At 39.6% G+C, this 12,357-nt stretch overlaps 1 protein-coding gene across 10 annotated transcripts in view; it reads left to right on the top strand.

Moving 5' to 3' along the window:
- EPB41L3 (erythrocyte membrane protein band 4.1 like 3) overlaps positions 1-11,048 on the top strand; it is a 131,596-nt gene extending 120,548 nt beyond the window's left edge. For 8 of the 10 annotated variants that reach the window (XM_056483552.1, XM_056483557.1, XM_056483558.1 and 5 more), the window contains 6 exons: positions 5,139-5,531; positions 6,590-6,721; positions 7,153-7,251; positions 8,285-8,365; positions 8,632-8,748; positions 9,981-11,048. In XM_056483552.1, the coding sequence (XP_056339527.1) occupies positions 5,139-5,531; positions 6,590-6,721; positions 7,153-7,251; positions 8,285-8,365; positions 8,632-8,742 (816 nt within the window). In that variant the 3' untranslated portion in view covers positions 8,743-8,748; positions 9,981-11,048. Of the gene's footprint in view, positions 1-1,919; positions 1,995-2,410; positions 2,513-3,252; positions 3,982-4,500; positions 4,624-5,138; positions 5,532-6,589; positions 6,722-7,152; positions 7,252-8,284; positions 8,366-8,631; positions 8,749-9,980 lie in introns of all 10 variants that reach the window. The other 2 variants (XM_056483562.1, XM_056483560.1) reach the window with 2 other exon arrangements.
- The last annotated feature ends 1,309 nt before the right edge of the window (positions 11,049-12,357 follow it).

The raw sequence follows: 12,357 nt of genomic DNA, 5'->3' as shown, positions 1-12,357 counted from the left end.
AAAGTAAAATTGTAAGTACAATGAACAGGATGCATTTATCATAATAAAGATGTAAGGAACTGTTGGAAAGGGTGGCTAGCTGAGCCTGAATCAGAGGATTTCAAACTTAGCACCACCCTGTTTGTTTAATATCTTTTTTACTGTAGGAATTTAATAACATTTTTTAATTAAAACACACAAGCAGTAGCAAAGTATTACACAGCGATGTAGGCTTCACCCTGAGGAAGCGCATCTGAATTTAACCATTTATTTGGAAAGGAAAAAGGCAAGAATTATCTGGTATGTCTTCTCTTGCTAGTAGAAGATGACTTGCCCAAAAGCAATGTCCAGTTACTTAGATGCATGTTTACCTTATATGCATCTAAGTAATCTACATCTGTTTCACATAACTTCATCCAAATGAAAGTATTTCTGTGGAAAATTAAGAGCAGAGCAGACTTGAGCTATCACAGCCTAACTCTGAGGTTACTTCTGCTGTAGATAACACCTGGCCATTCCTTTGGTCCCAGTAAGTGAGGCGGTTTCAGTTCATATGTCCTGATGATAGGGGATTTTTTCAGGAAAAAGCTGAAGCTGTCCATATGTCAAAATCAAGCACCTTGATGTCTACAAAGAAATGCAGAGGTAGTGAAGACAGGGTAGTGTCTTCTTCTAGTCAAAGAAGTTATACATTTCATTTAGCATCTACTTTAAAAATGTGTTCAGTGCTGTTACCTTTATCTCCTTCCTATAATAAAACAAGAACAGAAGAGAAAATCTGTCTTTTCTAAATGTGGTCCTCGAGCATTTGAATATTTGGTCAGTGTGACTTTAAGCCTGTTTAGTCGCCACTTGTTTTTCTTAGAACAGATGGGGAAATCCTTTGGTTTTTCTTAGTGATGAAAAATATAGTTTTAAATATCTTCCATGGTGGTGGCCAGATAGCTGTAGAACATCAAAGCCATCAAATTGACAAAGTCATTGACAATGGTTAATCTGACCTGGATTGGATGAAGCCAACATTTTAGGAATAAAGGAGTTGTGAATCTCATCACAGTCAGTAAGTTGAGTCATTTTTCCCTTTCTAGTTTCATATTTCTCTTTGAATTTATATCTTTCTTCTTGACTATATGAACCCTTTCATCATGCCAGTCATAAGACTTCCATTGGCATAGCTATTGAGTATAGTAGTTACTGAAGTTACTAGACAGGGTTTGGCAAGAAACCCGTTTTGCTCTTCAGGGGCTTACTTTCTCTGGCCAAATGACAACAGTGGCCAGCCCAGAAGGTGGACTCAAAAGCCTTGGGAAATTGAGTCTTACCAGCATTTAAAATTTTCCCAGTTGTCCAAGATAGAGACTCTTCCTATTCTCATAGGAAGCACTGATGGGATAAAAGTGAGGAGATTTCGGTGTCCCACTAAAGGATAATAGAGCAACAGTTAGCTCCCTCTGTAGGAAAAGTGCTCCTAAGGTTCTAATATCAGCAGGGAAAGAGGGAGAGCTGAAATTTGCTGGGCACACCTGCCTGCTTGGCAGAGAGGGCTGCAGATTCTGGAGAGAGCCTTGCCCAGAGTGAAGATGGAAAGACCTGTTCTGGGCTCTTGGTGGAAGATGTGTAAGCTGGCATTAGTCCAATTAAATGAATAATATGAAGTGAAAGAAAAGCAGTGCATCCACACTTGGGTGTTGCTCACTTTAGTGGGTTTTGTGCTATATTTGTGCATACCATTTGTATACCCATGCCTCCTTTACATTCACACCAGAGAGACACTGATTTCACTTCTTATTGGAAACCTTCATGCTGTAAAATAATTCTCATTAGTTCTGTTTCCTAATTTTCCATGCGATTAATAATTTGTAGAGAAATATGAGCTACTGTAAAGTATAGTGGACTTTATACCCTCCATTTACTAAAATCATTTATTCCCCTGACATTAGACCAAAGAAGAAACAGAGAAATCAGAAAAACTCATAATTTTGCAGAAGGGAGGTACTACATTCCTTGAAATGCAGGTAAAAATAAAAAATACTTCATTGAAATGCAGTCAGAAAGGATGGCAATGATTTATTTTATTATCTTTTTTGCTTTCCAAACCCTCCCTTTTCATATTTTTTTATTATTGTTATTATTATTTCATAAGTTTCAGACAGAGATATAATCTGGAGACCAAATTCTGAGGAATGGGTCCTCTCCAGAGCTTATGCATACCTAATAGAGACTGATTTCTCTGCTAGTTAGAAATCTACTTGCACGGTGCTGTTTGGATGTTGTTTGCAGTTTGCATGCATTTCCAGCATAAACCTCACTGAGAACGTTACGGTGAATGGGGCACTTCTGTCACGAGAATGAGTTTCCTTTATATTGTCAAGTGAATTTAGATTATGCTGAGTGATGGTGAACTTTATATTTTTATTGGTTTTTCTATTAGCCAAGTGTGATAGAGAAGAAGCTGCAGGAAGGAGAATCTGCTGGCACTTTGGTTACTTCTCATCAAATCATTATCCAGAAAAGTATCCCATCATCCCTAGAGGTTATTTTTAATTCATTCGATTTTAAACTACATCATTTGCTTAGTTAAATACAGACTTTATGGTCTTAAAGTCAAATAACTGATTGCATAGTCAAAGCAAATCACACAGCACATTTGCATGAGGAGGAAAAAAGATGATGCAATTAAGTTTCATTCAGAATTTTTAGCAGTATGCTTAGTTTATACAGTTTGCTGTGTTGTGCTTCTCCATTTAAACAATCCTGAAGGGCATTGATGTTCTAATGAAAACAAGGAAATTCAGTGCAGGCTACATACAAAAGCGTACTATTCTAAAATTTCATTAACAGCATGTTTGTAACAACTGGAGTACAGTTGAATGGGCTTATTTGCCCTATTTTTGCAATTTGTTTTCGACTGTAGCTTTGTGAACCACCACAATATGTGATTTTTAACCCCAGGTTGATTCCAATCACCATTATAATTATGCGTTGACCTGCTATTTTGCTTCAAACAGATACAGAAATAGTGTGGCAAAAGTAATATTTTTGGGTCTGTGTTATATGGACCTTTGAAGAGAGAGAATATGCAAAGAAATGATGCTTTGCCTAAGGCAATTCTGTTTATTTGCTTGATAACTGCTCTAAGAGGTACAGTGCTAAAAGTTACTATATGCTTTCAGAAGAAGCACCATGATTTCTTAAAGTCTTCATAATTTAGTGCTCCTGAAGTACAGATAAACCTGCAGATATTCTAATTTAGCTTTTATATCTCAAATTTAGGGCACTGAGGATTGGGTTATTATAGACAAAATACCCTCTGAGGTAGTTGATGCTGAATCGGAAAAAAATCTGGCATACAAAGTAGTGACTGTGAGCAGTAAAACTGCCTTTCCACCTGAGATATTAAAATCCAGTACCGTTCTAATGCAGAGCTTTGAGGACTTGGAAAATGAAATACAATCCAATGAGGAGAATAAGCAGAAAATGTTCACCCTAGGAAAGTCCTATGATACCGTATCTGGGAAAATTGTAACCATGACAAGTAAAGCTAAAGAGGGCGAGAAAGCAGTACAGCCTTCAGTAGAAACTTTGCAAAAACTGGAAGGGGAAGTGCAAGAATCTGTGAAAATGGTTCCAATAGTGGCCAAGTATGAAATCCTCAAGCCTGTCACTGATGAGAAAGCCAGGCGGGGCTCGGATGTGCAGAGCACGAGAAGAAAGCTGTCTGACTCTCTGACACCCATAAAGGAAGCAGAATCTCAGTTGCAAAGTCCTGAAGAGGAGAGTTTGAAAAAGACACTAAGGATGGACCAGGATTTGCAGTTACTTGGTACACTGGAAAGCTTGCAGCTTGGCAAAGCAGAAAAGCACCTTGGCGGAGGAGCTGTAAAAGCAGGGGCGTTTGCCCGGACAGATAAGAGCCTGTCTGAGTGGAGATATTCCAGAGAACAGCCATTTACCATTGCTACTGCTCACTATGTTACTGAGTCGTCTGCAACAAAAGTAGTGGTAACAAGTGGCTTTGACTTCATGCCACGATTTAAAGATAAAAGCATGACTTCTTTTAGGCAATCCCTTCACACCACCCTAGCTTTCGGTTCTCTTGCTGCCTGGCTTTATGTTGACAGCAGCCAACCCAGCTTATTTTTTTTCTCTCATACTTTGAACCCGTCTCACAGTCTGAAGCAGACATTATATAAGGCTTTCAACCTTTCTGGTTTATGTACTGAAATTCAGTATTGCTGCTGTGGCTTGTTAATAAAAGGGAAAAAAAAAAAAAAAGAGGTTTGCTTGAACCAGCAACACGCCAATGCTAACAACTACGCTTTGTAACTATTGCTTACTACAGCCATTATGAACTTGCTCTGATTTATTTTCCCATTCTTTTCCTGTTTCCAACCTCTCCGTGCCCCTGCAACCTTCTCTCCTTTTCCTCCGTCTCCGCCTCTGGTTTTGGCAATTAATATGTCTGTGCATATGAGTCTGCCTTTTCTCTGTGTATGACTCTACATCTCTTTGTCTATTTAGACTAAACAGTCCACCAGTGAAAAAACCCTGGATGGTTCAGATATCTTCACTTTAATAGAGTCTGCCAGGAAACCGACTGAGTTCATAGGAGGGGTTACTTCTACTTCCCATAGCTGGGCTCAGGTGGCTGCTTGATTCCCTCCATCGATGTCATAACCACACACCAATTACTTTTGCTTTTCTATTGTTCCATAGTTTTTTGCACAATATGGAACTGTATAACTAATGCATGTATTCATGTGTTTTTCCTTTGTTACAATGGACCACAACAGAAACTTCACCAAAAAGGAAAAAAAAAAAAGCAACAACCAGATTTTCTTGCATTTCATTTTATTTTGGTCATTTTGCAGGGTGCTGTATTTTGCCTTTGTAAAACTCACACAAAAATACCAATGAAAACACCGACATCGAAATTTCTCTTCACTTTTAAAAATTTTGATCCTTGCTTTGTTTTCCATTTCTGCTATACTAATAACATCCTGAGAACGAAAATCCATACACTGTGGGAGAAATAACTTGGCAAAATACAATGCCCATTTTTTAAAATTTACGTTCAGAGTACATTCAGCTGAGGTGCTACTGCAAATAAGTGTTGTCTGCTTCTGATGCTGAGCGGGTTGTTTCCTCCTTCCCTGCAGAGAATAGAAACGACGACGTCTCAGGAGATAACTTCCAGTGACATGAAGCAAGCTGCTCAGCCGGATCAGGATACAGTGCAGAAGGTTGTACAGGAGACTGTAGTTGTCAAGGAGAGACATGGGATGGAGGTGCATGCAGGCGGGGATCCTGCTAAAGTGGCCGGACTTACGCTGGATGCCCAGGCTGAGGCAGCGTCGGCGGTGGCTGCTGGCCTGAAAGGGAAGGAGGGCTCTGCTGGGACTGAGGGGGCGAAGGAGGAAAAAAGGGAGGAGGCTGGGAAAGCCCTAACCAAACAGGAAGGAGTCGCTGCCGCTGCTTCGTGTGAGCAGGCGGAGGAGCACAGAACAACAGTCCAACTTTCAGAGTCTTTGGAAAGAAAACCTCATTTTGAGGTAACTTGTTGTTGAATTGGTCATGTCTGTGCTGAACTGTGAATTAAGTTAATTCCTGTCATTTAAAGTGTGCCCAGTTTGTATGATTGCACTTTTATAGCAAGCGGTTTTTTTCTCCTCTTATTTCCTCCTTGCATGTCACCTGCGAGGCTTGCTGCTGGTTTATATCATTAGCAAAATGCCATGCATGTTTTACTTGAAACTGCTTTTCATGCTACAGAGAAATACCAAATTTCATGGCATTTTATGCAACAGATAACAAGATCAGCTGGAATTCTCTTTGGCAAAGTCCATTGAGGTTGGCAAAGTTAGCATGCCCTCAAAGACAGAAATCTATCAATTTTTCCATGCTTGGTGCAATTATAAATAAATATATTGTGTCTCAAACAGACCAGGTTCCTTATCTTAGCCCCATTAGTAAAATTTCAAGAGCTGTTTTGTGTATGTTTTTTTCCCAAGAGAGATGAAAAGACTAAGCCTGAACAGAATAAATTCTCTTGTCATTTTAAGAAAATGTAGAATCACAGATTATCAGAACAGCTGAGGCTGGAAGGGCCCTCTGAAGGTCATCTGCTCCAACTCCCTGATCAGGCAGATATATCCAGAGTGAGTTGCTGCTCAGGACCATGTCCAGAGAGCTTGTTTTGAGCATCTTTAGGGAAAGACACTCCCCAATATCCTTGGGCAACCTGTGCCAGTGTTCAGTCACACTCACAGTGAAAAAGTGTTTCCTGTAGGAGGGAACAGAAGGGAACCTCCTGTTTTTCAAGTTGTTACTATTGCCTCTTGAAGTATTTAGAACATTTTGGACTTTGTTTTCATAAAATCCAGGGAAGTGCTAAATATTGCCAGCATCATATACACGAATGTACCACTGTAATGAATTTTCTCTTTTTTCTTTTTTTTTTTTTTTTTTTTGTTAAAATCAGAGCACTAGTTATTCTTAATTATTAACATTAGTTATTCTTTCTTTGCCCTGAGCAAAAAAAAAAAAAATTGTCCTGAAAAATCCATAAGCATTGCTAAATGTTCCATTTCCTTCTTTTGTGTTCACACAGTCACCAGTTGTGAAGACTGAGACTATAAGTTTCAGCAGTGTCCCTGCTGGTGGGGAAACCCTTGAAATTTCAACAAAGGAAGTGCCAGTAGTCCATACAGAAACAAAAACCATTACATATGAGTCTTCTCAGGTAAGAATTTCTTCAAAAGACATGGTGTAATTTAATGTACCTCTAAGGAATCCACTTCTTCACCCATCTTTAAGTGTATGCTTTAGTGTAAACTTTTTTAAGGTGTTCAAGTATTAAATATTAGTCTGAGGAGGATATACATAAGAACAACTTACCTGGGTGTCACTCTCATGTCCTGGTGTAGGGCCTTTCAAGAACATTGATGGAACTGCAGATTTAAAAGAGGCATATTCTCATCTGTGCTTCCAGAGTGGAAGGACAGCCTCAGAGGCACAGAGAAATGCTGACACATGGTTGCCCTAATAGCAGTTGTCCTCTACCATTAGATATTCACTTTATGAAGAACTGTAGAAATAGTGAAGTTTAACAGTCCAGTTCTTGCTTCCCTGTGCTCAGGAGCATTTTTTCAGTGACTGTTTTCTTGTTTCTAGGTGGATTGCGGTGCTGACTCTGAACCAGGTGTATTGATGAGTGCACAAACTATCACATCTGAAACCACCAGCACTACAACTACTACACATATCACCAAAGTGAGTCCTCAGGAAACAGGGGGCTCCTTTTTCACCAGCTTTGGTTCTATGATTTATTTCAAAAAGGGAACACGTTCTGATTCTCTCTTGACAAAATATTGTAAATTTGCCATAAATTCTTGTCTTTATTCACCTGTCTTTGGCTATGCTGAGTTGGTTATCATCAATGACTTGACACAAATCCTAAACCTTTAGGGTATGTTTATGCAAGCACAAAACCTTGCAGTACAGAGACATTTAATTTAGCTGCAAATACTACTGGAACTGGAAAGAGTATAACCACATTGGCATCATGTGGTAGCCTGGAAGGAATAATTTGTCTGAGCATGAGGCTCCACTGACGTGACTGTGCCTTTCAGCCCAGAGACATAAGCACTGCATGGTGTTGAAAGCACACAGTGAATCTATATCCTGTAGCCATAAGAGGACATTCAGTCAATTCCAACACCTTGGCTGTGTTTCTGGGTGGTACCCTGAGGAGCTTGCCCTCAGACAGACCAAAAGCTCATCTGCACAGACAAGCCATGCTGTGTCTTCCAGGTTCTAAGGTAGCATTTAAAAACCAGTTCCTCCCTAAGTAGAAACTCTCTTAGTGCTGTGACAGCTCTCCTACCAGTATTCACTGAGAACAGGATTTCGTCTTTCTGCAGTGAATTTCCCCCATTAGTAGATGAGCCATAAAAAGGCCATACCACTCCCTATGCCATTCTGAAGCCAGCATCTGGACTTAAATAGCTCTAAATATGGGCTGTTTGTATTCCCATTCTGTTTTTCATGGGACAAGTTTGCCCTTTTTGACATACAAACATCTCTCTTGGTGCATGTGCAGATTAACCAGAATTGTAAAATTACCCATGTTGGAAGGACATCTGGAGGTCATTAGCCCATTCAGAGCATTCAGGCCAACTCCAGAACTGCTCACTTGCAATCCAGGGTTGAACCCTCTGCAGGGTTCCTGCACTGCTCATTCTGGGGGTGGGTAGCAGCACTCTAAAGTAAGCTAGTGACATGCATTTTTGTCCCTCCCATCTAGACTGTGAAAGGAGGCATCTCAGAGACAAGAATTGAGAAACGAATAGTCATCACAGGAGATGCAGATATTGATCATGATCAGGTAAAATCTACAAACTGCTAAAAAGGCTACCCAGAAGACTGCCAAAGAGAACATTTCTAAACGTTGCTTTGACAGATATTATTCATACTGGCATGCCTTAAATTAAGCTGGAATAGTAGTTAAATCAGTGATGGTATATTTCATATTTTAATCATTTTCCTCATTTGTAAATTGTGTAATATGTCATGAATCTCTCCACCTTGCTACTGATCATGCATGTTCCACCTCCTTTTTGTTTTTGCCCTTCTGTGGTTTCCTTGGGATAGGCGCTGGCTCAGGCAATTAAAGAAGCCAAAGAGCAGCACCCTGACATGTCAGTGACCAAAGTAGTGGTACATAAAGAGACAGAAATCACACCAGAAGATGGGGAGGATTGACCACAGGTAAGAGGACCAGATGATTTTCCTAGGCATTTACTGGGCTGGCATGCTGCAGAGGTTATTTTCCTACCATATTTCACCTTTAACTCTTCACTTTCTCTCACTGGCATTTTCAAGTTGCTGCTTATCAGTTCTGATATTTGAAAGTAAACCACATTTGGTTCGACATCTGCCTTCATTAAACAGTGCCAGCTGGAGAAAGAGAATCTACTCATCTGCTTTCGTTAGCTCTCTGAAAAGTCCTCATTGTCCATGCTTTGTTATAGTCTAATTTCCTACTTCTGAAGTCATAAAAAATCTGTTGTCTGCTTTTGTGTCATTTAAGAACAAAACCAATTTGTTCTTAAAGGTGTGCATTTTGGTTTAAAAATGCCAAGGGAAAAACCTACAGCTGCTTTCTAAATGTCTTGTGCAGATATGTTAAAAATTATGCTTCAATTCCCAACTTGCAAAGATATGGTCCAACTTGCTTTTAAGCGCAGTGAATTAGTTTGTTGGTATTTGGGTGTCTTGGCTTTCTTGTACTTGAAAGAACATTTAATGTTTTAAAGCAGCATTGTTTATCAGGCTGAGATGATAATGCAGCTTTCCTTGTGTCTAGCTTTTTCTCAGTAAAGGCATGCTCTCCAATAGTGGCTGGCTAAACAGACGTCTCAATATTCCTATATTTATTCTGTGTGCAGAAACATGTCATGCATACTAACCTGCTATGCAAAAGCTCTTAATGCCAGCACCATTGCACAAATTGCTTTGAATGCTGTATGCAGAAGGGGAAGAAAAAGCTGCTTGTCAGATTTGTTGAATCGATAGCAGCATTTTATTCTTAAAACAATATGTATTCCCTAGCACTTGGTGTAAGTAACAGAGTATAATGCACAACACCTTTTGAAGCTCTTTGGCTCTCCTGCTTTTGGATATACAGACCCTAAAGAAAACAGAATTTCAGTGTCAGTTATTTATTTGGAAGATGGAACCAGTCACTAAGGAGTGAGTAGCTGTGATTCTTGTGGTATTCTGCTAATTGTTTCAGAGACAGCTCAATGTGGCTTGCTTAAAAGTCTATTGATGTCATTAATTCTTTCCATTGGCATCAGTGGACTTCGGATTTGGTCCAAGTTGCTTATACTGGGATGATGCCATTTTCAAACAGCTTTTCTTATATGAACAAATTGACAAAATCTCTTTTGCAAGAGAGTAGTTGCTTTGAATAATTAACTGAGTTCTCTTTTCTGCAGGAATAACCTAGAATGCATATGAATCCAGACATGCATACCAGTAGGAATACGAGAGCCTATACGGAGTCTCAGTTCCAACCTGACTGACTTGTATCTGTCTATGGAAAATTTCAGTACAGAAGAATTGATCTTGACCGTTAATAAAGAAACTGGCAGAGATACCTTCCCATAGAAAGCAATCTGAATCAGCAGCAGTTAAACAATATTGCATGAAGCAACAATAAAATTACAGAAAAGCAGCATTTTTAATTTTCTTAAAATGTCTAAGTTTTCAGCTTTACCTGCACGTTCATAAACAATATAAACAGTGATCTCATGTAACACATAAACAGTTCATGCCTTTCACAGTTTCTGAAAGTCTAAACAAATTAAAATTTGTTAGGTGGCAAGCCTTTTGTTTAAGAATATTGTAAATGAAGATTATCCCCAAAATACTAGAAGCTGTACAGGTACTGTGTATAATGTTTTGCCACAAATTAGATGTGCCAATAACACAGTTTATTCAGTAAACAACTTGAATCTTATATTTGTTTCATCTGGTTTTATTACTGCCCGATAAACAATGATGAATCTTTACTCTTATCAAAACATATAAATGCTTACAAAGTGTGCTTTGTATACCTGACTGAATACCTTATGAGGTAGTAATGATTTTAGTATATTAACTTTAATGATTTTTGTCAGCGTTGTTCAGAGTCAGCTTCCAGTCACCCTTCACAGATCCTAACCTTGTAAATTATATGTAGTTATTTTGGAGAAAAAAAAAAAAAAATCTGTATTTTACTTAGTTTGCAGCTTTAGAAAATTATTAATCTGAAATAACCGTGATGGTTTTCTATTGATTTCCCTTTTGTTCTCAGAGGAAAAAAAAAATCTGTTTGAGAATCTGGTCAGCATTTACTATCTAGTTCTGAGTCAAGCCTTAACCTGTACAGAACGTCCACTGAAAACTCGCTAGTGTCCAGCTCTAATACCCACGGAAGGGATGGCGTCCATTACACTGTCAGCTGCATCACAACACATGGTGAATGTATGTTTCTGCATAGTGAAATAAAAGTGGTAAATGCATCTGAAATTGTATTGTTCTGTGTCTAAAAGCACCTAGTGGTCTCTAGTATTCAATCAAAATGTTATGTTTGTAAGACACCACAGGTTTTACTCATGAGCACGGTAGATGTGTTTTGTCTTCAGTGGCTGACACTGCACTGTGCAGACAGTGGGAGTTAGTGGAGAATCCAAAGGGATGACAGTGTTCACCTTTGGGCATATGTTGTTTGGTTTGTGAAGCAAAAGGACTGTTTGGTTCCTTCTGTTTTCTCTGGTTGTGTAACATTTCACCGAAGCTAAATGAAGAATTTTGTTGTTGCTTAGAAAGTCAAGGCCAGTAGCACTTGATCCAGATCCACTCTCTTTTTGTACTTTGGCTCTGAAACATGGATAAAATTCTCTTTAAAGCAGTATTACTTACTGGTTCCACTTTTTTTTTTTTTTGGCTCCTTTGCCGCATCTCACTAACACTCCCCTGCTAGTTTAAGAGAAATTTGTAATGATTAGTTCACCCTTCAATCTGTATTTCCTTGCAGGATTGAAAGACAATGGGTACAAGCAGACTTTTCAGGACATAAAGGGCCAAATTTGCCCTTCATTGTTTACACGGGGCTCCCTCCCACTGGAGTCAATGGATTTGCCTTCAGTGGAGAGCAGGATTTGACCCAGTGACTTGTTAATAAATGTTTATTTTCATAATTTAGAAAGACAAATAGTATATATATAGAGAGAATAACCTGTAGATAATAATTAATATCCCAAGGCTTTTAAAGCTTTGCCCTTGGTCTCCAAAACACCTTCCTCCCACCAGCCATTCTCATGCCTTTAAACCCGGAGAGCTAACGATGTAACCCCTCCCCGCACCAACGCCATTGTTACCTCTCGCCTGGTGACCCAGCAAAGCTGACGGTCTGTTGTGATCTCTGATGGCCTCTCCTCCTCCTCCTAGCCCAAGACCATCTCTGCTCTCATCCCTGAGTGGCAGCAGGCTCAGCTCTGCGGTGCTGCTGGTGCGGCAGGGGTGGAGGAAGGTCCTCGCCCCGCCTCGGCCGATGGCACGCCAGGTCCTCGCTGCTGCATCAGGAGGTTAGAAGTAGACTCTGAAGCCATATTGATCCTCCCTCAGGTGCCCCTCATGTTGTCAGCTAAGAAACAGCATTGTATTACCTCAGAGAGACACGAGGCCATCGAGCAGCCTTCTCTCCAGAGTTAGCATTATATTTTAGCATGGCTTGAGGAGATTGTACTCTGGTGATCCTGCACAGTATGTACGCTGTCTAAAGATATTGCATTGTAAGAAGTTAGTCTCCTTAGAAAGGACACTCACCAC

This window comes from Oenanthe melanoleuca, chromosome 2, assembly GCF_029582105.1.
Source record: "Oenanthe melanoleuca isolate GR-GAL-2019-014 chromosome 2, OMel1.0, whole genome shotgun sequence".
In the NCBI taxonomy this organism is placed as follows: domain Eukaryota; kingdom Metazoa; phylum Chordata; class Aves; order Passeriformes; family Muscicapidae; genus Oenanthe; species Oenanthe melanoleuca.
Note: the sequence above shows the minus strand (reverse complement) of the source record. Positions and strands in the feature narration are given on the sequence as shown.